The sequence below is a fragment of the Eleutherodactylus coqui genome, chromosome 10, assembly GCF_035609145.1.
Source record: "Eleutherodactylus coqui strain aEleCoq1 chromosome 10, aEleCoq1.hap1, whole genome shotgun sequence".
Lineage (NCBI taxonomy): Eukaryota > Metazoa > Chordata > Amphibia > Anura > Eleutherodactylidae > Eleutherodactylus > Eleutherodactylus coqui.
The window spans coordinates 26,342,378-26,369,224 of NC_089846.1; the positions used below are offsets into that span (position 1 = coordinate 26,342,378).

At 44.1% G+C, this 26,847-nt stretch overlaps 1 protein-coding gene across 2 annotated transcripts in view; it reads left to right on the top strand.

The window, feature by feature from the left end:
* DUSP9 (dual specificity phosphatase 9) overlaps positions 1–26,847 on the top strand; it is a 56,066-nt gene that overhangs the window by 17,067 nt on the left and 12,152 nt on the right. For both annotated transcript variants that reach the window (XM_066580664.1, XM_066580662.1), the window contains 2 exons: positions 5,640–6,169; positions 19,643–20,151. In XM_066580664.1, the coding sequence (XP_066436761.1) occupies positions 19,794–20,151 (358 nt within the window). In that variant the 5' untranslated portion in view covers positions 5,640–6,169; positions 19,643–19,793. The remainder of the gene's footprint in view (positions 1–5,639; positions 6,170–19,642; positions 20,152–26,847) is intronic.

The following is a 26,847-nucleotide window of genomic DNA, read 5'->3' on the forward strand; positions in this document are numbered from 1 at the left end:
AGTACCAGAACCAAGCTCAGTACATAAATACAGCACCAGAACTAAGCGCAGTACATAAATACAGCACTACTAATTGTTTTGTGGGAGCACCAATGGGCTGACAGTTTTGTCTCAAAACATCAGAGGGGAGAAGACAGAGCCACAAGATGCTGCCGCATGGAGAGAGAAGATAATTCTGCTGGGACGGTCCTAAGGGGGGAACAATTGCTTCCAGTCTACATCCGCCTAGTGTCTTCTTCCTCTAAACTGGCATCCAGCACCCTGTGCAACCGCGGGGCTCAAACAAAGCTACGGGCAACCAGGCCTGTGGGTGCCTAATATCCCTTCTGTACTTAAACTAATGTTTATATGCACTGTCTGCTGGCCCTTTAAATTTGGGTTGCAGTGTAATGGAGTGGAAAAACTCCTCCGTGTATGTGTTGTACCACATGATTTACAGGGGCATAAGAGTTAACTGTTTTCATTGCAATGGTGGTGGCACTGAGTGGCTGTGTGGAGTATGACCAAAGTTTCCTTAGAGATGCCGCCATTGAGGGGTGAGTGTGAGGGTGCCAGCGACTTTGCCCATGTGTTCCATGGGCAAGAAATAAATGCTAGTCCCATCATAGGTGGGGTTGAGTTGGAGAAGTGTGCAGCTATAAAGAATTGTGCAAAGTGTTCATTTGAGGCACAAGGAGATCCTAGAGTGACTGCAATGGGAACATACTGCAAAATGTATCCGGGGAGCATTGTGGTATCCAACGCTGTCAATTGCCAGTCCGTGAAGGGGCAGAAAACGTGGTCTGGGGTCACGACAGAGTGTTAGATCTGGGGACAAATAGCTACTATCATCATTGGGAGCTACAGATTGGAGTACCAGAAAGTAAACTTGTGCTGAGTGCCACCACCACCAAAGTTTTTGTAACCCACTGAATGTTCTATTGAGTTAGCGGAATCGAGAAAAGATGGTTAGTCCTACTTCCGGTCCATGATTGTTCAGTGAGGTCCTGCAGTTGGGGATCTTCTGCCATTCCTTACAAAGGGTATTCCACTAGGACTGTGTATGGGAGCACTTTGCTGGGACTGCTAATGAGGCTCCCCCTGATGCCACTGGAAATGGAGATGCTTTGGCTGTAGTTATAGGGGCACTGCCCGTACTGCCGAAGTAAGTCACTTCTTAAAAGTAGACAAGTATGACTTAAGTTGCTCCAGTTACCAAGATGCGCATCTATTTAGAAACCGCAGGGAGCAGCAGCAAAGCCTAACATGTCCCCCGCCGTCTGCCGAATGTGGCCCGTGTAGCCCCCTGACTATAGCAGTTCCTGTAAAGCAAGGCTTGCTGGATTTATTCATAGACCTCTGCGTAGGATTTGTGATGTGGTTTATTAAAGTTTAACATATTCTGAGATGAATGAATTATGAGGGTTTTTTGGGGGATGATCAAGCACAAAGCAAAAACTACTTGGAACTTGCGCATTTAGCAACACCCTGGGGTCGACGATTGCGTTAATCCTCAGGAATCACTGGGTGAGCGCCATGACAGCAGATATAATGTCTTATAAGACTGGCCAGATACTTCAACATGAAACTGCTCAGATGGCGGCTAATGACAAATTTGGGTATGTTGACGAAGAAAATGATAATTACAGGCACATTAGCAAGTTTGCAGCATAATAACATTATATTAGGAAAGTTTTATTAACTTTGCAAGTCCTACCGTTTTGTGTATACAGTCTTTATGCAGCAATATGTGTCTCCATGGTTACAGGCTACAAACAAACCCTTTATAGTCCCAGTCATTTTCTCTTTCATCTATGTTTTACGTTTTGACCGATTTGGCTTTGGGCTATCCCTGATGGCAGCACCTAGAGGGTCCCCTGGTTTTAACCATCTTAACCCGTTCTAAGGGGTATGGTCTACTACTGGGCCGTTACCTCAAGAATAGTCTCGGTGCAGTTGCAGTTGACATAGACAGATTAGAGGTACCGTAGCTTGTTACTGGACAGGCAGAGATGTACTGTAGTCGATAACACAGGAGAGTCAGACATAGGGTCAGGGCAGGCATCAATCCGGAAAATGTGGTCACGGTTCAAACCGAGATCAGGAGAAGAGAAGTTGGGAAAGCTGGGTAAACCAGCACAGGTCAAAACAGGAGTCAACCACAAAACAGCACCTTTGAAGAACCTACTGCTCAGGTCTAATGGGTAAGCTTGCCTTAAATAACCAGGGGAGTGTTTGTATCGATGAGGGATGGGAAAGCCGGCCTGTAAGAGGTGGGCTGAGTGCATGCACAAACCCAACAACAGGAAAGATGTGCAGTGTCTCACCACACAGAGACCGCCTGGATGGCTGTGGCCGGCGGGTGAAGGGAACTGCCAGCTAAGAGTTTATCAAGAAGTTGGAGACTGATGCTGCAAGAGCAAACTACACTATACTATACTATATCTACAGAGACACATAGACTTCAATGGCAGCTGTAGGCACAAAAGGGTGGCTGTAATGGCGTACGGGAATTATTCAGCGTGTTAAATATAGGTCAACACAGGTGTGATTATTGGAGGTGCTGCGGTAGTTGTTGCACTTGGGCCCTAATGCCTGAGGGGGCCCAAAAGTCTCATACTGAAAGAAGACACCAGTATAAAAATAGTAGGTTGTGATGGGACTTTTACATATTTCACATTGAGGTTCAGGAACATCTGGTGATGATAAAAGTGGGGAATGGCCAGCAAGGTGGGCATGAAAGTGCGGGTACATTGCCATTTTTTGCCTAGGGAACATTTTGACTTACGGAACACAGAGTGGGGAGGTGATGCGGCGTACAGGCCGCCGCGACCACATGACAAAGTCTAGTTATGTTCAAGGACTTTTTAGCGAATGAACAGTCGTGTAGCAGGTTCTATCCTCACCCGTGTTACAGGCAAGTAGTCGGGAGAGTCAGAGCTGGGTGCACCACTCCAAATGAGCAGCGTCTTTTCCAACAGCGAATCACCCCTCTTTGAAGTGTTGGTGCCCCCCTTGTTATAGCAAAATTCAGAAGGAATGTGATGCTTTTAAAAAAAATCAGAAACGCTATCTTTTCTCCTTAGGGAGAGCAACTATATTATAAACTAAGTGATGAAACTCAAATGGCCACGCACGCTCCTCTGGGTAATATGCAAATAAGGGAGATGGAATGCTTAAAGGAATGCTGCCTTTCAATAGGTGGCACTATGGAGGATTTATTCCATCTCCCTTATTTGCATATTACCCAGAGGAGCGTGCTTGGCCATTTGAGTCTCCTCACTTAGTTTATAATATAGTTGCTCTCCCTAAGGAGAAAAGATACCGTTTCTGACCCCCATCCCAGGCCTCTCACTAGCAAAGCCAGACCCCCTATTGTACACTGATGAGGGGCAATAACCCTGAAACAGCTGTATGCACATGGAGTCTGGCTTTGCTTTTAATTCCTGGTCATTGTAACAAGGCTTGTATAAAAAGTCTGACTTTGGCTTGAAGGAATGCTGCCTTTCAATAGGTGGCACTGTGGAGGATTTATTCCATCTCCCTTATTTAAAAAGGATCAAAGATGCTTTGCATCGCCATGACGAACACACATTGGCAAGCGCCCAATATCACGCTTGCCTCTTGACCTTAATCGGACATGCTTGTATACTGTACAGCATCTCTAACATTCTCTGCCTTTTATCTCCATCTGGCCAGAAGCCTCACCCGGAAGTCCCTCCTACTCTCCCGTCTAGCGAGAGGGGCGCTTCCCAATTCTGATCCCGCCCAAATTTCTTAAAGCAATACAACCCAATTACAACACATAAAAATACAAACAATTAAGGCGCTCTTTACAACCAATGTAACGGGAAGCTAGAGCACTCCGTTACCATGAGGCGGTTTGGCCGTCCTGTAGTGCGTCTCCTCCGACATTTAGAAGGGGGAGAATGTCATCATCATACAGATATAAATGAGTTGTTTTTCAGTTCGGTACATTTCCTAGAAGTCCTTATGTCCCTATTCATGGCGACATAACTGCGCCTGTGTACATTGCATGCTTGTGTAAATCAATATTCTTTTATGTCGAGCATCGCCTACTCCGTAGCTACTATTCTGTGTACTATAATGCCACGTTGCCGACTGCAGAATAGCGCTATTATTATAGGCTGGCTCCTCATATGTAATAGAATGGCATTCAGCATTTTCTAGCAGTTTTACCGCGATCACCCTTAGATTTATTTTCATCTACACAGATCTTTATTCATGATGCTGGGAAAGCTGAGTTACAAATCTTTTTCTGAGCTTAAAGGGATTGTCCAGGGAAGCAGAATCCTTACCCACGGCATCAGATCCTCCACTTCTGGCCCGATTTTGACTCCATGTCACATGGTATGGACTCTGTCTGCGTGGGGACGGGTTGTTCCACTCATCATAATAACTACCGGGAAGCCAGCCCCCAAATCGGTCTTTGTATTGTCTAAGGCAGAAAAGGGGGCTGTCTTAGTTATTAAGATGAATGGCCAAGACAGGGAAGGGGACTGACTTGGTTATTAAAGGGGTTGAACCAAAGGTTAAGGGATAACTTGCTGATTGGTTAGGGTCTTCCCACTGAGCACCCCGCCAACCCCAAGAACGGGGAGCAGTAATTACCCATCCTCTGCCATGGAGATACAGCGCTGTAGCCCTGCCTGCGTCCTCCTAGTGTTTGTTGTGGAAAATGACGTCATCAGGAAGTTACCTGACTGCTGCAGCATCACCGATCTGAACTCCTGGCATCATGGCACCCAGGATGTGAGTGCTGATGCCAAGAGAACGGCATAGGATGAATTCCTGTAACCACACTGCAGCCAATCGGAGTCTGCAGAATCACCACCCATTCTTCTGGTATCATCTAGTATTAAATTTTGGGTGCCATGATGCCAGGAGTCCTGTGATGTCATCTTCCACAACAAACACCAGAAGGATGGCGGGGCTACAGTGTTGGATCTCCACAGCAGAAGACAGGTAACTACTGCTCTTTTAACGCAGTTAGTAGTATAGGGGCAATGTTGTCCTGTACCTGTACAACCCCTTTAAGCCTCTGGGTGAGTAGATGCCATTTTGGCAGCACGGTGGCTCAGTGGTTATCATTTTTGCCATGTAGTACTGGGTTTCAATACAGAGTTTGTATGTTCTTTCCATGTTTGCATGGGTTTCCTCCAGGTAGTTCCATTTCCTCCCACACTCCAAAAACATTCTAATAGGTTAACTTAGATTGTGAGTCCCGATGAGGACAAGGACCAATGTAAGTGATCCTATACAGTCTACAGCACTGCCGAGTATGAATGCGTTATATGAACGAGTCAAATAAAATAAATCAACTGATGTGAGACTCATAGTCATGAGAAGTCCATCTCTAAAAGAGATAGGAGAAGAGCCTCATTTTGATTTTCGCAATGAAGCCTTCGCCTCTATAGTCCTGATGAAGGAGCTCAGTCAGCGCATGGAGCGATTGGGTTACATCCTCTGCAAAAGTTGAGGTCATGTCAATAGGAAACCTGCTAACGGCGTGCCCAGAAGCCCGGGGTTCGGGGAGAAAAGTAGCAGGGTGGTTTTTCATAAAATGGGCAGTAAGATCTTGCTTGGTTTTCAGTGGTTCCCTCCAGTCTTATTGTGCTGTTAATTTTTTGCCTTTCCAGATCTAAAAACAATTTTGGCGCGTGAAACATTACATCCTTCGGCACTGGACTCAAGAGGAACTAAAAGCCGCGATATCTGACTTTCCACACTGGAAGACACCTGGATGCCTTCTCGCCAAAGACGCATGATAAAGAGGAAGGCCGCTGAATCGAAGCGTGGAATGTCTTGTGGCTTCGGATAGACTGCAGAAGACATCTGTAGACCTTTCCGTTTAGGAGGACCATATCCAGAATTTATTACATGAGGGAAATGCCTGGTGTTACCGACCACGCAAGAAGATATAGGACAGAAAGAGAAACCATGTTTTATGAATGAGGAGAAGGGAGTGTTGATTGAGAAGTCCCATAAATGGGCTTTCAGTTAGGACATTGACCTTATTGAGCTGGATTCGTATCTGCCACCACCTGTTGGATCCCGTTAAATCTCATAATGATCGCCTGGAGGATCCAACCGACATTCTGTTTTGCATTGTGAGAATAATTCTTGCTTTGAAGAACCTCCAAACAAGATGGACACTTATATGAGAAAGGTAAGTCTTATGCCAAAAAGTAGAGATGGATCTAAGAATGTTTTTACAGTGCCACTCTTAGGGTGACTTCACACACAGCACTTTTTGGAAAACGCACTTGTAGTTTTAGATGCAATTTTTTGAGCCAAAGCCAGAATTGGATTAGAAAAGTACCATAAAGGAGGGACTTATACTTTCCTTCCTGCTGGACCCACTTCTAGCTTTGGCTTAAAAACTGTAAGTGTGTTATCCAAAAAATGCTGTGTGTGAAGCTAGCCTTAGGGTGATTTTAGACAAGATGGCCGCCCCAACGACTACCGCTCCTGTGCTTTCACTGAATGGAGGCCTAGTTTCGTAGTCGTTGCGTAGCTAAAACGGAATGACCAGTGACTACTGAGCGACTTCTCTCTCAGTACCCTGTTGGGTGACTATTGGCCTTTGTAAAAGTACCCTTTTAGGGCTCCTTTACACTGGCAATCGCGATTTTGCCATGAGAAAATCGCGGTAAAATGGCGTCTTTGTTCTCTTGTTCGGGTCTTTGTTCCCTTTTGAGGATCAACGATGCTTTTTCCTGAGAATAGTCTCGCATCGCATCGCTGCCGCCCACGATAAAATCGCACAATTTTTTTGCGTAAACGTCAATAGAACTGTCAAATGTTAAACCACAAGTTCATGCACTGCGATGCAACAGAAAGGAGGCTCCATACGGAAACACGGGCAATACCAAATCACAGAACGCAGAAAAATAGGACATGCTGCGATTTTTTTTCTGGCAACATCGCAGGAGTGAAAACATCACAAATGGGAATGAAACAATTAAAAAACATTGATTTCATAATTCTGCGTTTTCAATCGCGCAATTTTATTGCCACGTGAAGGCACCCTAATGCTTTATTCCCACGAGCGCATATACAGCGCTTTTTCATGCCCGGGTGTATATACGCTACCCATGTGAAGCATTGGTTTGCAATTCATTAGTTCACATGGGCTATTATACGGCAGGATAATACGCCAGCAGCGTGAAAAATAGATCATATACGCGGCCGGCACATATACCCTCAGCCAAAAGATAGTTCTGCAACTATGTTTTGGCCAATATACACCGGTGGGTCTCATAGGCTCCTATGGGAGCAGGGAAAGAGAAGGGAGGGGGAGGCATTTTTGCAAGGTCCAACACTGCGAAAAGCTTACAGGTGCATCTATATAGGCATTTGAAGGTATCCTGTGATTTTTGGCAGAGCGAGGGTTTTCCGGGGTGCGGCATATTTTCTCACTAAAAATGATGCTCGCAGTCGTGTGAATGGACGAGAAAAACGCTGCCGATGCGCCCGTGTGACTTAGCCCTTATGGGATATTTATCTGGTGCCAGGTCACCCAGTAGCTCCTCTGTGCCCTCTCCTGGTTTTCCCTGGCAGGTATTCACAATTACTGTAGAAAACCCTTTCACTACTATGAGTTTCACTGTGCAAAGAGATGCTGAACTTAAAGGGGTTGTCCTGTTACCGGACAACATGTACCGTTTAGCGCCACCTGTACTAAAATAAGAAAAGGAAGTATACTTACCTGTTCCCTGCCGCCAAGATCCAGCGTTGCAGCCCTACTGTGGTCCTGGTGTTGGTTGTGACAGAGGATGTCAGCGGAAGTCAGGTGACCACTGCAGCCAATCAGAGGCTTCAGCCTCACTGCTTCTTCTTCTGGCATCAGCGCTCACATCCTGAGCACCATGATGCCAGGAGTTCAGGAACATGATGTTGCGTGAAAAGTGTGAAACATGATGTGGCACCAGTGACCAAAGGCTGATTTATGAACCAAAGACTCAGATTGCTACCCTATTCCTGTATTTAAATATCCTGAAAATCTAGCTGGCTTGTTGGCACCCTATGCCACCCAACAACCAAGGCGTATGCTCCACCAACCCCACATGTTACTTCAGGGACAGCTCCAAGTTTATGCAGGGCCTTGGGTATCAGAGTCTCAGTGGGCTCCTTTGCAGTGTGTCACGACACATGCAGCAGTAAATCTGCAGCAGCACCGGTAGATACCAGCTCTACACACGCGTTTTGCAGACCATATAAGTGATTACATTACCGTAGTATCCATTGATCACAGGTGACGTTCTCTCTATCTAGAGTCGTTCAGTTTTTCTTTTCTTCTCCATCTGTCCCAGGCCACCATGATGACTTCTCCCAACCACAACTTGAATTTGAAATCTTTGGTGCCTTGCTTTTCCATAACCCTATGTTAATCTACACTTTTACAAAATACCCCCTTCTATAGTACACAAGATAGTAATAATGTGACTGGTTGTACCCCACACAGCAGTACTGTCCCCATATTGAGCCCCCTGTACGCTCCACGTGGTAAGCTCTGCTTATAGTGACCCTCGCCCAGTAAAGGTATGCTCACTTAGTAATAATGCCTACTTTTATAGATAATGCCGCCGGGAAGCAACAGGGGAGGTGAATATGGACTTTTTTTTAAAATGTAACTCGTTTCACATTAATATCAGGGGGCCCAACAGCTGAGCCTCACCTAGCAACCTAGGACCCCTGTGAGCCAACTCTGATCAGTAAATGGAATGAACCCCCCTAGTTCATCTGCCCGGGTTTGCCAAGTATTGATGCCGGTCCTCTGTAATTTTATCCCTGTAGGCATGTGTCAGAGAGACCAGAGTCTTTACTACATTTGTTTGCATATGGCATGGCATGTTCAGGATATGTTAGATGTACCTAGAACTGAAGGCACATACAATTGCTGAGAGCAATTTGAAAAGGGTCATGCCTAGATGGCATTACCTGGGTATACGAACATGTTAGAATAGGGTTCTATGCTCAGGACCCCTCTCTGTGTCCCAGAATGCAGATATGTTCAGTAAGAGCAATTCCAGTCCTGGTGGACATTCTGCCACCCTGGTAATACATGTGAATGGGTTTCTTGTAGTACTACATTTCCCCTGCAATGGCCACTATAGCTGTTGGCCGGGGGTATCAAGAGCCGAACTTGGCAGGATCAACCCTGCAGTCTTGGACTGCATGTTGGCACAACCCCTTTACATTATTATATAGTTTGGGGGATAGTGGGGCACATGCGCCAGAACTTGGGCACCAGGTGGAGCACCAACAAGCTTCCCTGCCTTACCCAATATACATACATACAGGGCTAGGGCATCAAACTGAATATGTGCGCCAGGTAAAGTAAAGCTTAGCTGCGGCTCTGGTATGTGACATTTTCTGCTCATGGCGTCTCACTTTATTTTCCATGAGTACAGTTTGAAACCGATCACTGACAATAGAGTAGGAGTCGTCCATAACTAGAAGATGACAACTGGGTTCTAATTGATGCCACTTGAGCTCGTTTTCATAGATGAGGCCTAATTTGAATGATAGCTGCCATGCCAATTTCTCACTCTAACGAAGTGAACCGACACCGTAGATCCAAATGAATTTCATTTAAAGTGGATTTTTACCGAAAAATGGAAAACTGGCCAAAAATGACACAGAAAACTACACAGAAAAATGACCATAACTCTATAGGTGACAGAGTTACCAAATTTTGGCTACTGCTTTAATGTCTGATTTACTAGTATATGGTAATTTTTCTTCATTTTTAAGTTAGAAATCAACATTGTCTAGCGGCATACCCCATTTTATATATTCTCTAGTCCAAAATTAAATCTTCTGTCTGCAGATGACCCCTACACAGAGTCTCAACAAGGCAACTACTATTAAATATGCCCTAATAGGACAAGTGGGCACTATAGAGGGAGGTCAGCAGCTTGGAAATCCTTCATTTAAGGGGTATCTGAGCTCTTCTCAACTGATAACCTATTCTTTGGATAGGCCATCAGTAGTTAATGGACATGGGTCCACCACTCGGGACCTCCGACCATCAGCAGATCATCCTGCCTGCTGTCCGATGCAGCAGGCTGGACGTTATCGTCAGTAGAGGAAATGGGAGCACTGGCGTCACTCCCATTGAAACCAATAGGAGCGCCATGCTGCTATTCCACTTTCTGCTCTGTTACTGACATTCTATCCTGGGTAGGAAGTGGAATAGAAGTGTGCCGCACCCATTGATTTCAATTAGAATGAAGCCGGCACTCCCACTTCCTCCCCTGTCCACTGATGACAATGTTCAGCCCCCTGCACTGGGCAGCGGGCCAGATGATAAGCTGGTGGTCCCGAGTGGCAGACCCCCGTCCATCAACTACGTATGAACTATACAGGGGATATGTCATCAGTTGAAAATAGCCCAGACAACCTCTTTAAGAGGCACTCTGGCGGATCCATCCCATTCCCGCAATTCATAGAAGGCCATAATGTTGCACTACATTTCCCTGCAGCACCAAACACAGTGATTGTCAGGATTTAAAGAAGCTGGATCCACAGCAATCAGCAGATCGCCATGACACCTTCCATTTAAAATGGGGATTACTCTATTGGACTTCCTTTACCCTTTTAGTTTAGGGTATCAGATAGTTTCTATGGTATGGGGGTAAATGGGATCAAAGTTTCTGTATTCGTTATGCTCATGAGGAGCCCTTGTAGTCAATCAGAAGTGCTAAGAGGGCACATATGACCTGCCTTGAATACTATATTGAAAATATATGTCTGGATGGTGGAAACATTCTGGCTTCTCCTTTAGAATACAACTAGAGATGAGCGAGCGTACTCACTAAGGCTAATTACTCGAGCGAGTATTGCCATTTTCAAGTACATGCCCGTTCGTCCCAAAAGATTCGGGGGGCGGCGGGGGAGAGCGGGGAGGAACAGGAGGGAGATCTCTCTCCCCTCCCCCCCCGCAACCCACCGCTCACCCCCGCCAGCCCCGAATCTTTTGGCATGAGCGGGCATGTACTCGAAAATGGCAATAGTCGCTCGAGTAATTTGTCTTAGCTAGTACGCTCGCTCATCTCTAAATACAACTTGTTTGATCAGAGCATACCGGGGGTGGTGGCAGCTTCTTGGTGCATGTGTACTCACTGATGCTATATTACACTTACAGGAAAAAGAAAGTGAACTCTTTGGAAAGGATTTCTACATTGATCACTAATAAAATGAAGTTGTATTGTTATCTAAGTCACAATTATAGACAAACACAATCTAACTAGTTACACATAAAACAGCTGTACTGTTCATGGCTTTCATTCAGCACATTAAGTAATCATCAAAACTGCGGGGAGGAAAAGTAAATGAGCTCTTGAATTTATTAACCTCTAGATCCCCCTTTAGCAGCCATCACTCCCATTGAACATTTCCTGTAAGTGCAAACAAGATTTGCACAACATTGAGGAGGCATTTTGGACCATTCCTCATTGCAAATGTGTTTCAGTTCATCAGTATTTCTGGGATGCCTTGCGTGCACAGCCCTCTTCAGATCATGCTACAGCATTTCAATCGGGTTAAGATCAGGACTCTGATTTGGCAATTCCAAAACACAAATCTTCTTTTTCAACCATTCTTTGGTTGATTTACTTGTGTGCTTCGAGTCATTGTCTTGTTGCATTACTCAACGTCTCTTTAGCTTGAGGCCATGTTCTGCTGACGTTACAAAAATGTTTTGATCCACCTTAGAATTAATTGTTCTTTCAATGATTACGTGTCCAAGCCCTGAAGCAGTAAAGCAAACCACGATGACTCCTCCACCATGCTTCACAGTTGAATGAGGTTTTGGTGTTGGTGTTGGTGTTCTTTTTCCTCCAAACATAGCTTTGTGCATTTGTACTAAAAAGTTCCAGGTTGTCTCTTTTGCCCATACAGTATTTTCCCAGAAGTATTATGGAACATCCAAGTGGTCTCGGGCATACATGAGACAGGCCGCAGTTTTGAAAGGGGGGGGGGGGTTGGGACAGCAGCAGCTTCTTTCCAGGCTTCATTCCATGAGCATCATTCTTCTTCATTGTTTCTCTAATAGTGGACATATAAAAAGAGGTTTTTACAGTCTGTAGCCTCTTCTGTGGGTCTTTTGCTGTTGCCCTTGGGGTTTTTCTCAGCTCTGTGAGGATTGCCTGTTGTGCTCTTGAAGTGATCAGAACAGGTCTCCTGCTTCCAGGGAGAGTAGAAACAGTCCGGCATTTTCTCCATTTGTAGATAATGTGTTTAACCTTGTACACCCAGGTCTTTAACAATGCTTTTGTAGCCTTTTCCCGCTCCATGTGCCTTTATAACATGTCTTCCGAGCGTTGCTTGCATGGAGGCGCAGTTCAGACTAACCAATATTTCTTGAGAACAGCAACCAGACTTTGTGTGCCTTTATTTAATAGGCAAAGCATCGGTGACGCTCACACTTCCAGTCTCATTTCCTTCAGTGAAAAACTTTTTGTAAGTTAATTCTTGGAGAAGTCATTAAGCGCCCTTTTACACGTAACAATCTGTCAGGCACATATACCCAATTATCGTCTCAGCGATAATCGTTCCTGTACTTTTACACAGGAACAAGTATCGCTCTGTGAATAGAGGAGGAGCGAGTGGGGATCGTTCCAGCCACCGGTCTCCATTCACAGTAAACAGGCAGTCATTCATAAGTGAACAACTGCCTGTTTATACATGCTGATACGTCGCTCAGTTTTCTGCATGTAGAGAAGCAAATGAATCCTGGTTCGTGGTTCAGTTGGGGCGTGCCTTTACACTGAACGATTTATGGCCCATGTAAGGAGGTACTTAAACAGAGGTTCATGGTTCACTTACATTTTCTCCCTGCATTGTGGATATTTACTTAATGTGAACGATACAACTGTTTGTGTGTTACTAGTTTACTTAGGCCTTATTTACACGAGTGTTTGTACACATGTATTTTGCCGCGCTAAAACATGGGCCGAAAATCGCAACCATGTTAAGCATTGGACTCCAATGCACTCACTCACATGGCATTTTTAGGGCGCGTACAAAAATCGCAACCCTTTTTGGTCATCGATTTTTCATGCTACATCAAAAGATAGGTCTCTGATTAATCAAGAATCAGATCTCATTTTAATAGTAATCAATGCTTACATCCAGGTCATTCCATAGGGTTCACATACATTTTTTTTGCAACCATATAGATGCACCAACATTATAAGCCCAGCATGATAACAGATACCAAATAGCAACAAAACAAATTGGACCCAGTTCTCACCTGTCCAGATAATTAATGGGAATACTATTACATGGTGTTTTATTCTATTTTATTTTTAGTGTTTTGTACTGCGCCAGTCTTTACAGCCCCGCAGGCTGCAGAATGTGCTTTTACAGCAGTGTGGTTTATGAGGCTTTGCTGCCCTTTTGTTTTTTGGATGTGATTTATTAGACACCTGTTAAATCTGTTGACTGACGATAATAAATTTGTTTGTACAGTTTTTTTCTATAGTAACTCAATACACTTTCATAAAGTACACACATTGTTCATTTTCTTGATGCTTAAGGGCAGTATTAAAATGGTTCTATTCTTGTTGGAAGATTTCCCTAAAAATAATCTGGCTACAGATTGTCCTGGTGCTGGAAACACAATCAACTGGCTATATAATCAATGAAAGAAGGAACTTGGCAGAAAGTGTTCAGTTTCCCTGCAGCACCACCGCAGGAGAACTGAAGTATTACATTACTATGATTAAAATCAAAGTGCTGTCCATTTAAATCACAGATGTGCCTTGTCCTCCAGAACTTGAGATATTCTTTATTTCTGCTCCTCCGTATGGTTAATTGTTGGAGGTCAGGGATGAGATAAGAAAATAGAATTTTCTGATGGCTTCTTTGAAAATCTCTAAAGCTGCAAAAAAAAAATAAGAAGCCGTACTCGCCCCACCCGATTCCAAAGCACTCCCATTTTGCCAGTTCCACTTCCGGTTGTAGAGGGCCAGCAATGACATCACTGAAACCAGTCGGTCACTAACTCACTATGACCAGTAATTAGATGCAGCAATCACATGTCCCGTTATCAAATTGTTGTCGTTGCTGCAGCTGGAAGTGGAGACCAGCAGGGAACCATGAACAGGAGTGGCAGGGGATCGGGTGAGGTGAGTAAAGGCTATAAAAAAAATTGTCCCCAGATAACTGCTTTCTGATTTCTGAGATTACAATTATTTATCGCAAATATATGGGTAAAAAATATACCTTCCCATATAGCCTTCACCAGAATCCTGTCACTGTCCATAGATGTAATGTATTGTCCATTTGATACCACAACCATATGTGCATTTAGCAGCACCTTCCAATAGGCAGCACTACTGAGGTATTATTCCCTCCCTTATTTGCATATTACCCAGAGGAGCATGAATGACCTTATAAATCCCCTCACTCACTCACCTTCTAAGTGCTCTCCCTAAGGATAAAAGATAGAGTTCCTTACCCACAGGCATCTCGCTTGCCGAAACTTACTAAACACTGATGAGGGGCAAAGGTCCTGAAACAGCTGTCTGTGTATAGATTCTGGCTTTCAATTTCCAGTCATTGTTACAAGGCTTGTATAAAGAGTCCAACATTGACTTGCAGGAATGCTGCCTTCTAGTATGTGGCGCTCAAGAGGTATTGTTCCATCTCCCTTATCTAGCAGCATAGTTACTCTTAGGGTGCATTCACACGTAGCTGATTTGTTGCGGATTCTGGTACAGATCACCCCTACAATTTGAATTCAATTGAAAGGGTCAATTCTGCTGCAGATCTGTACCAAAATCTGTGACAAAATCTGCAGCAAATCTCTTACGTATGAACATACCCCTAGCCAAGCAGAACGCTATGTTGTGACTAGGTCAACCACATAGATGTGACACCAGGTAGGACCAGAGGGTATTGGGAAAATAGAGTTTAGCTCCATATTGGTTTTCACGTACCTAATATTAGAGCATATAGCTAAATGCTGTTTAAAGGGGTTATTGAGGAGTTACTCTTCCACTCAATCTGACATCGGACATGGAAAGATGCAAGGTGCTGCTTGGTGATTGGGTTGGGAAGGCCACCATCTGAATCTCAGTGATCATTGATGGATCATATTCTAATTAATGGGATGCATGCATGATACTCTTTTTGTTAAAAACAATCCGTCCCCCAGAAGAAGTTGTCGTTTTGCGGCAAAACTCGGCATGCAGTTCCATCTCAGGCAGATATGCAAATGATTAGAGTTGTGGTGATTAGATGAACGGTCTTGCCACTTGAGGCTCTAAAAGTGGTTCCCCTCTTGGCCTATAAGAGGCTCTCGGAGGCTCCTTGTGTGTAGTGACCTCTTCTTCTGCTTGTGTAGAGCTTGTTGACCACTAGACGCCTCTACGATACAGAGAAGAGATTTCACCCAATTACCAGAGTTTGGCATGCAAGAAGCTGGATGCTCGTATCGGCGAATTGTTCCCCATCGGGGCCGTTCTGATCAGACTGTTAGGAGGTATTAGGACCAGTGGATGTGTGAGGGCACACAAGGTGACCGGGCTCAGGAGGCCCTCAGCAGACCACCATTAGAGAGGAATGTCTGATCATACGACTAGCACGAAAATCGTTTTGTTGCTCACCCTCCAGAGACAGGTGGCACTATTGTTACTCCCCTGTGTCTGTCGGAACAAGTACCAAGCACTAGGCTGAAGGACATTTGGTCTTAAGGTGCCCATTACATGTCTTGCCTGTGGCACCCAGCTACCATTGCCTCCATTTGCAGTGGCATCGTGAGCAATGAAGCTGGACTGCTACAGAGTGGAACCGGGTTGTCTTCAGCGATGGATCCAGGTTGAGTTTGGGCGCTGATGACGGTCATGTTCGTGTCTGGAGCCCTGGGGGTAAGTGCCTCAATCCTGTCTTTGCTGCTCCCTGCTAGTGTGATGGTCTGAGAGGCCATCACATACGACAGTTGGTCACCCCTAGTAGTGGTACGAAGGACAATGACAGCTCAGCGATATATGTTCCTCTCATGGCGGCTTTCAGTAGGATAATGCTCCGCCACACACAAGGGGGTCACAGGAATGTCCCCACAACATTGTCACACTTCTGTGGTTGCCTGGTCACCAGTTTTATCACCAACAGAACATCTATGGGACCATCTGGGACACCAACTTCAACAGCCAAGAGTTTGCATGATCTAGAGGCTCAGTTACAGCAAATGTAGAGCGATATGCCACAGGATATCATACAGAACCTGTATGCCTCCATGCCCACCTGTATCACATCTTGTATCCAAGCTAGAGGTTGTGCAACAGGGTGCTAGAGCCTCCATGCCTGCCCATGTCACATCTTTTATCCAAGCTAGAGGTGGTACAACAGGATACTAGAGCCTCCTTGCCTGCCCATATCATATCTTGTATCCAAGCTAGAGGCGGTACAACAGGGTAGTAGAGCCTCCATGCCTGCCCATATCACATCTTGTAGCCAAGCTAGAGGTGAACAACAGGGTACTAGAGCCTCCATGCCGCCTGTATCACATCTTGCATCCAAGCTAGAGGCGGTACAACAGGGTACCATGCCCATGCGTTTCATATCTTGTATCCAAGCTAGAGCTGGTACAACAGTTATACATCCTGTATATAGTGATATGGACCATGCTGGTATAACCTGGGTAACTCCTGTTTGTAATTATGTATGTACAGCTGGTATAATAGGGTGGTTTCACATCTGCTGAAAAGAAACCTTTGAGAGTTCTGCTTCTTGACATCGGCGGTGTCCTAGTTGCTCAACTCCAACCGTGTGATTCATTCGGAAAGATTTTTATGATCCTTTTGTTACCCGAATATAAAATGATCTGACTCACTATAATGCGCTTTATGTAATCTCCATTATAAGTTACATTTTAGTTCATTTAGACCCAGTAATAATTTGTAATGCATTTAGTAGGAGTACAAGCCTCATTATCTACTGCAGCTTCCGTACATTGAGGTCCATGGTTCACTTAATTATCTGTGAACTGCTCCATACAGCAGATGTGTCACACTGGATTACGGACAACATGCATACATTTTACTCTAGAGATGTTAATTATAGCATTCATTATAATGGTATAATATGCTATTCATTAATGCTGCGGACAAGTACCGCCACTGTAATGAGATCAATTTCTTCAGCATTTTTGAATTGGCTCATCAGAGAGAAAGAACTCTTCTCGCTGTCAATGCTCTTCTCTTAATACATAAAGTGTTGTGCAGGAAGCAAAATGTAAAACCTAGCAAAGTTTAAAGGTTGCTTGCTTAAAGGGGATGTTCACATTTTGGTGATGACTTTTCGCTCATATGGTTATAGATAAATTAAATGACTTTACTGGGATTTGTCAGGACCATGTATGGAAGTTTGAGTATAATGAAAAAAGTTTGGTACGGTGTTAGCCAGTAGAGCAAAGTGTGATTGTTCACAGCAAGAGAAACCAAGTAATCTTGTAGATATGATACCTTTTAATGGCTAACAAAAATACATGAGGTTATTGCTAGCTTTCGAACCTCTCAGGGTCCTTCCTCAGGCATAACGAAGGACCCTGAGAGGTTCAAAAGCTAGCAATAACATCATGTATTTTTGTCAGCCATTAAAAGGTATCATATCTACAAGGTTACTTGGTTTCTCTTGCTGGGAACAATCATATTTTGAAAGTTTGAGAGCATCGTGTTGAGGCCCATTGCTTTCCAACGGGAAATTTGCTAAGGGTCACTTATAGCACCTGCTTTACCACCTGCTAAATGTCACTTTTACCACCTTCTGTAATTGAAGGAATACCATGGTACTGAAACAAGACCCCAAAATGCTGCTATATTCCTCTTTGGTGGCACCCATAGGTTCATGAGTTCCTGCTTTAGGATATCTCCTTATCATACCTATAGTTGTGTAGAGGCGTAGCAAGACTTTATTTTGCTCAATGCAAAAATTAATCTTGCTACACTTGCCCCGTACCTTAATACCTTCGCAAAAGACAAAGCAACATGTCAGCACCTCTCCGGGCACCATGGACACAGGGCATATGCCACACCAGCCCCGTAGCCACGCTAATAAATCATGTTTGCAGAAAAGTCCCCAAAAATATCCTATACACTGTTTGATTTTATCCATCTGCAAAGTTTATAGGTTTATGAGCAAACTTGGGTTGTGTCTACCTTTGATGAACATGGCCACTACCACAAAAAGCCTCCTGCCAGACACCACACGCAGTCACAAAAGCAGCTTTATTAAGAAACATAAATATATACTTACCCAATGCAAGTTCTGAGAACTGGCAGCCATCTTCCTCCCTGAGGTACTGGGCACATCGTCAATATACCAGAATACAGAATGATATTGCCAGTCTACATGGGAGATGGGCCACCCAGAGTTGTCAGCTACATACTGGAATCCCATCTGCAAAGCAGTGGAACATAACAACAAACAAAACTCCATAATGTGTAATTACTACTGTAAACTACTGTTTATTTTATTGAGTTGTTCTTTAATGAAGGGTGTACAACCTCCGCAGGCCAGCTGAGCACCACGTGTACCTAGCTGACCCCCTGGGAAAAATGCCAGTCCTCCTGACCAACTCACATGACTAGCCCAGGTCAACCAACAGATGTCTGCCATGCCAGCACATGTCTATCCACTAACGGGTGGTCCTGCTGTATCAACCTGTGGTCCACCCATTGTGCGCCCCATGAACTCAACTCAATGTAGGTGAATGGTCCTGATCTGTACTTTACACAACATTGCTTTAATATGCAATGCTGGGATAGGAGAACCAACCAGCTGAGTAACTTACCAGGCCACCTTTGTACTTATTTAGTCCCCCTTTGCTCTCACCCTTCTCCAGTCACTGCCACACATTTTATCAAATGGATCCAACCCCACCATTCACAGGCCTTTGTAGATATCCTGGAGCTGAAAGCCACACAATCGCCACACAATTTCTTAATCCACCAAAAAGTTCTGAAATGCCCTGGTCCAACTCCCTAATTGCTTCTCGGGAATATTTGACCTCTTGTAGCCCACTATGTGAATGTCTTATTTTAGCCCTTATCTTTCCTGGTCACAACCCTAAGCTGATGTATGATTGGAAAGGGTATTTTAACATTAAGGTATTGTATTGTGATACCAATTTCCAAAGACTGATAGATGAGCTCTAGTAAGGCGTAAAGAAATCAGTGGATCTTTAGAGAATCATATACGCTTCTACACCTCATAAACACTAATATTAGTAAGGATCAAAGATGGGGTAAAGTCAGAATTGGACCGGCCCGTCAGAGAAACAGAGGATTGTGTCATAAAATCTTTCATTTTCCAAAAACTCTACAAAGGGCACGAGACATCATTCGTTTGTGGTGGAAATATGATTTTATAAACGATATAGGAGGAGTTCTTCACATTGTATTAGGGAGATGTCTCCTCAAGAAGCAAAGCTTCATTCATCCAAATCCTCAGTTCAGGTCAAAAACGTCTTCTCTGCTGCAGCTAATGGATGAGGGGGCTAAACTGTATAATATATAATCATTGAAATTGGGTTTTCATAGCAGACAATGCATTTAATTGCCTATAATGACTTGTTTTCCTCATGATGCTGTATTCGTTTTAACTGTCTTCTCATCATCTTATTTTCTAGGAAATGCCCTGAAATACTTAAGAAAGACCATAGGATTATTGGCAACGACCATAGTTTGTGCAAGAATCCTCAAACTGTTTCATTCCAGTCCAAGTGTATAGACCATCCTCTCCATTTCATTCCCATGGTCGTTCCCATGTGAGTGGAACAGATGGAGTCCCTGTATAAATCCACAACGTGGCTGCGGGATGAGCTGGACTCTCCTGCTCAAAATGTTCGTATCCTGGACTGTCGCAGCAGAGAGCTCTACGACTCCTCACATGTGGAAAAAGCCTTACATGTAGCTCTTCCTGGACTGATGTTACGGCGACTACGCAAAGGCAACCTCTCTGCCCATTCCCTCCTTCCTGGATCCCCTCCTGCTGTAAGGGAAGTGGCCCTTTTATATGATGAGTGCACTGCCAGCCTTCCAGGACGAATGGGTGTCCAATCGGAGGAACAGGAACCGGTTCTGGTGACCTTACTCCATAAGCTTAGGAAGGAAGGCTGTCAAGCCTACTACTTACAAGGTAAGGAGGACATATTTTGGAACCAACATCATAATGAATTCACCCATAACTCTCCATAACTACTCAGTCAATCCGCGACCCACTACATCCTACAGTAGTCAGATAACAGAGTAAAGAGAAATTGGAGTCCATATTTACACGGAACAACAATCTCTTACATTCGTTCTATCAATCGACTATTCGGACCATATTTGTCCCATGTAGGGCCACCCTTAGTCTGCTTCTTCTCACGTTGCAAAGTCCACATAGCTTCAGTAATACCATGCTATAACAAAATATATGCTTGGGCTTGTTTAATACTGCTGAAACAACCCTAACCCAACTCTCACTCTGTTACTGAACAGAGCGAAGATCACTGTAGAGTTCAATGGTGATCTACATTTGGTCTTCTAGACCCACAGAAGTCCATTGCGTGAAACCAGCCATAGGTTGATTGGTCACCTAAAGAAATTGCTATATGGAATCACAGAAACAAGAGGTTGGGTTGTGGCACGACCTTACATGAATGTAGAATGATGCAAGTCAAGGCGTAAAGGCTTGACTTTGCTTTATTTATATGTGCCAGTGATTATGACGTGTTTTGTGGTGTGACGCCCCTTCTTCATACACAACTCTAGCTTGGCGGAAGGCTCAGTTGTCTTCCACTTGGTTTGGAAGTCATCTTGGAAGTCACTGTGATCCTGTATAGCATCTAGAGACATATATTGGTGATCTAGGGTTTATTCCAATTGCCAAATTGGAGCCAGGAAGGAATTTTCCCCCATAAATGGGGAAAATTAGCTTCTACCTCATTGGGTCTTTTTGCCTTCCTCTGGATCAACATTGGGTGGTCATAGGATGAACTGGATGGGCATGTTTTTTTTCGTCCTTACATACTTTGTTACCATATATGTTACTATCTATATGATGCTCACATCCCTCCGCGATACAGCGTCCTCTAGGCCACCCTCGCTGTTATTGAATCTCCTGATATAAACCTGTATGGTGTTATATACACGTCTACCATAACTCACTCCTAATACTACGTCCTGGAGGTGCTCTGCCCCTCTCCTTTTTCCTCTCACTGGGCAGATGTATGTCTATATGTATGCAAGTGATATGGGTAAATCAGATTGAGAGCTGGGAACATGTGAAGAACCGGGGGTCACAGATTCATTGGATCGGTCACCCGAGCGGAGGTTTCTGTAGGTGGACTGGTACTGGAGATGGCCCAAAGTGCGCACACACAATACGCAACGAGATGTGAAAACCGTAGGAAAAAGAACACATCTGGACCTCATTAGGCTTAATTGTTTTTTAAATCATGGCAGGAGGTGTCCAGTGCCCCTTTTGTGAACATGGTTTGCGACCTCAAAAAGTACAAGTACAGTACAATGCGTTGATACACCCGCAAAAGCGCCTTGTTCACGGTGCGAATGCATTGCGCTTAGGCGCACGCAAAGATACATGCGCTCGTCTAAAGGAGCCCTTAGGGTCTGTTTAAACCAAAGGATTATCATCTGAAAGAGCGAACAATGCTAGAATCCATCCGTTGGCCTGGGTGGCCTGTTTATACAGCAGATACATGGTTGGCTTGTTCAAACAAGAAATCATTCAGTTGCTAACTCACTGTATGATGAGGGTGATCAATGAGTGGAACAGGTTACCACCGGAGGTGGTGAGTTCTCCTTCAATGGAAGTGTTCAAACAAAGGCTGGACAGACATCTGTCTGGGATGATTTAGTGATCCTGCACTGAGCAGGGGGTTGGACCCGATGACCCCGGAGGTCCCTTCCAACTCTACCATTCTATGATTCTATGTATGGCTTTACTTACATGAGCAGTTTTATGTGGCTATTTAACCGCATTTTCACACCGGACGGAAATCGCAACCATCTGAGGCATTGCATTCCCATGTGAATGGATGAGAAAAAGCTAATTAAGCTTGGGACCTGATCACAGAAAATCATCCATTCATGTGAATTAATGTCGCGCACGAGCAAACGTAAAAACGCATGCGCTCATGTGAAGGAGCCCTATAAGTGAGAAGGACTGAACGATAATTATTTAAACTGAGCAATTAGTGAACGAGCCAACAATGACTCTAGCACCTTTAGGCCGCCTTCACATGGTCATCAAAATCGTGCAAGATTTGTGCGTTGCGAAACACACAAATGTCGCACAAATATGGGCCCCATTCTTTTGAATGGGGTCATACACTTGAGCGATGTTTTCCAGCATGGCAGGTGCCACGGTGGTGAAAACACCTTCCATCTACGGGGAATCCACATGGTGGGGAGCGCAATGTAGGGGCGGGATTTATGGGACTTCATGGGAAGTTAGCCTCACACTACAAAACGTAGGTCCAAATTCCACCTGTATAAAATAACTGTGGTGCAAATCAGTCTTCGCTCCTATGGCTTGGCTCTTTTCAGAATATGGAAATGGCGCTACAGACTATTTTTAAAGAGACAGAACACCTTTTAATAAACATACAATAAAACATTTCTTTATAACAATGTCATAATAATATGGCAGGACCATAATCAGGGTCACCCCCACCTCCCACTACACAGGGAGCGATGTGAGTACAGATGTAGCAAAGGACTTGTATTACTTTGTAACTTTTTCTGCAGCTTGTTTCAACTTTTCAACATTTGAAGTAGGGAAAGTTTTTTTTCTTCTTTTTTTTTGTAGATTTCTGGCTTCTACTGTATCCCTAGGAGGTTTTTTGCCTTCCTCTGGATCAACATTGCATAATAACAGGCTGAACTTTCAGCTCTATAAGAAGTGGGAGCATTTCTACGCCAATTTATACAGTTGAAACTTTGATTGAACTTCCGGAGATTTTACTATTTAGTATTCAAAATGCAAAGCTCTTACCGTGAATTACGTCCTTCACTTTTCCTGTCAAGTAAGTGACATCCACATAAGATAATTGCAGTATAAAGCAACCTCAAGGCATTTATAGAGCGCGCCTGCCAATAGCCAGACGTTCGGAGGAGACCACCACTATTTATAGCACATCTTAAAGTCATCGGTCAATAGCCCACTTGTTGCGCGGGTTCTCTAGGTGAAGATGTGCCGTCAGTTATTGCGTGGAGTCCTCTAGTTACCAGGAAGGGTAAGTACAGGGGACGATGAACAGTGACCCCGCTGTCATCATCGCGCAGGATGGGTAACATCAGCCTGTTATTAATCATGGTCTGCGTGTCGCGCCGGTGGTGGTGGTGCGGCGCAGGTTCATGATGGCGCGGCGATGACAAACGGAGGCAGGAATGTTTTTGTACTATAAACGATAAATAATAAACTGGTGGCATTCATTCCTTCTTAAAGTGACAGTACTCAATATAATATCTCCAGCAACTCCAACTGTACTTGCTTATCTTGCCAACCTATACATCTCACCTTATTACTCTTTAGTTACTCCTGGCAGCAGTAAGGCATGTGGTGTTTTCAACACTTCCTCATAAAACTATTAGCATCTTCTATCTCTCATAAGTCTCATGCCCACAGGCGGATATTTACTTCGGAATCCGTAGTCGGAGTCCGCACCGTGAATCCGCAGCAAATACAGCCCGTTACTTCCTATGGAGATCCGCTGCTTCCTCCATACAGGCAGAAGTCAATTGCGATTTCCACTTGCAGAGGAAAAACCGCAGCATGCTCCATTTTCGTGCGGATACCGCACAGACGGCTTCCATTGAAGTCAAAGGAAGCTGCCCGATCCGCGTCCCGGCCGCAATGAACATTGCGGATAGGTCGCAGATTTTGCGCTGTCGCCTATTGACGGTGCGGGAAAAAAGATTTTGAAAAAAAAATCTGTACCGCGTATAAATGACGACACCGCGGGTTTCCACTGTGGGTTTCCGCATGCGGAATCCGGCTCTGCGGTGTGCAGGAGGCCTTGTGCAGCGTAGTCGCTAATTACTTCATCATACTGGCCATGGGTCCCGACCTCAAATGCCGCATAGGAGCAGCGTCGACCCTTACACGTAAAGCATAGATAACATTTCCTTTTCCGGAGGTCGTCTCACATCATACATTATCATCATTGTACTAGCGGTTTCACTCCACGTTATGTTGCTTTATGCCATGTGCCTCACTGCGCCAAGACAACTCATCATAAATATATATCTGGTACAGACAAAATATATACGCTGCACATAACATCACTTTACACTTTACCATAAACATTACTACTCAGTCTTTAAAGGGGCTCAGTCATTAGCAAAAAAAACCTATACTTACCTATTCCCACCCAGAGAGTCTCCTCGCCGATCTTCTTCTGGCTCCTCCATTCCCCGGGTCACCTCCAGCAGCCTGGATCCTCTTCTTCCTGTTATGTAGTGTACATTCTTGACAGTCTGCTTCCTGCAGGTCAGTGTACCTGGCCACTAGTGACGTAGTGCTCACTGCCTAGCAGGGAATGCCGAATCCTATGTCGGGCTATTGCCGAGACTGCGCATGCACGCTGTTTCACTGTGAGTGTTCATATACTATTGCCGCGAGACAGTGCGCACGCTCAGTCTCAGCAATAGCTCGGCTTGAGATTTGGCTTTTCCTGCTAGACAGAATGCCGGCAATGTGCATAACGTCACAGGAAGAAGAGGATCCGGCCAGCTGGAGGTGACATGACCCGAAGGACTGGAGGAACCAGGAGAAGATCAGCAAGGAGAAGATAAGAAGACTGCCTGGGAAGGAATAGGTAAGTATTGAATTTTTTTTCTAATGACTGAACCCCTTTAAGTACTGAGTTGAAATGTTTAGGGTAAAGTGTAATGTTGTGTTATGTGGAGCGTATATATATTGTCACTGGCACCAGGTTATTTGGTAAGGTGGCGGAGCCTCTTATTTTTGCCTCTCCTGAGGCTACAAAAATATGATGCTGCTCAGCGTCTCCAACATGTAAACCACAAGTAAACCAGTAGGTGAAAATGTAAGGAGCAGCTAAGAGACCAGTAGTGGCTCTAACTGGGAACACAGAAAGCTGGTCTGTGTGAGTCTTGCACTTGAACTGTGAGTACGGATACTAAAGCCTGTTTCTTTTGTAAGCTGGCAGAGAGAAGCTCTCCAGCTGGTAGAGAGGGTTCTACTGTGTGTTAGTTAATGCCAGGCAGGCAAGGTTACTTTATTTTGTGCCTGCAATACTTGATTTTATTTTGCAACGGCTCTAATAAAGCTGGCCAAGTGTCAGTTTAAAAACTACTCCTGGCTGCTGATTTTGTGTTTGGTGAAAGAGATATGAGGTGATCCCAAGCTAATCTCCTCACATCATCCTATGATGAAATAAGGCTAATGTTACAGTGTCTGTTGAGAAGGATAACTCCAGGATTCACAGCACCCATAAGGAAGGATGGGGCAAACCTAAAACAAGTTAATTGTGCTTATTCAAAAGAGCTTAAACAGAACATCTCGAAACCCCAGTCTTCTTTGAAATCTTTGCCTGGAAGAGACCTTACAAATGCAGTATAACTACCTTGTATCTTGTGCTCAGTCTTTTCCATAGTGTGTAACATGTGACTGTCTTCCACAATCTCACCTTTGTTGCAGAGTTTGGCTGTTCCTCACCTAGCTTTAAGCCTCCTACACAGCTGTTTCTGTTAATTACTATATTTCAGCCTACATATTAAAATGATGATCATTATTACCTGTTTGGTATAATTGGCTAATCATGCTCCTGAGTACAATCCTACAAAATCCCTGCAAATGTACCTGAAAGAACTGATGGTGTTTGGAAGACAAAGGGCGTTCACACCAAATATTGATGTGATTCACATTTCTCTTTTGTTCATTCACTTTGCATTTTGTAAATGGACAAAATAAACTATTAACACTTCGAATGGTGAAAGAATTTTTTCCACACCTGCCTAAGACTTTTGCACAGTGCTGTGTCTGTATGGATCCTAACTGTATCTGAGCCCCCGATCTGCATATTATTCCATCATATGGTGCAATTTGGATCTTAACAATTTTTCTATATTCCGATGACTTTTGTGCTAATATTTAAATTAAAAAGCATTCAAGTGTATCAATATGGATGGAAAAAACGGATCTGTCACACAATGTACCATAAGTGTCCCTCTTCAATCATCCAAAAAGTTGGGAGGTATGATGTACTAATGTCCTTGGTCATTTATTTGGATGTAATGCTATATTCCACCTGTAGTGGCCGCTATAGCTTCCCATAATAAGAGCTGATCACTAGCAATGACCAGCCGATCGTCGTGTCGGCTTCAGTTTAAAGGGCCAGCTGCTTTAACACTGCTGTTGTATTGCTGATACGCAGCTTTATGTGTTTTTTAAAAAAAAATTTCTGCCGTTTTATATAATAAGCTGCAAGATACATATTAAATTAAACAATTTCAGACATTCCAATTACAGCCCATTCATGCTCAGTGTGTGATGTTGTATTGAAAATGGTAAGCGCTCCTTCCAGTTACCAGGAAACAGTCCAGTCTGGGGAGCTGAGACGGATGGGAAAAACAGTAATATAAGCAATTAGAACTAATTATAGACTATGGACATGTGTTCTAGCAATGGATCCCATATGAAAAATGTATCCAATTAACCCCGAAACAGATTCTGGAAGTTTATAATGTGACTGTAAACATGGACAGCCCCCCACCCTTTCCTTATTACCACTAGTCTGTAATTCTACCCTTGCCTAACAACAGGTATATTGTTTACCCTAAATATGCTATATAGTGGCTGAAA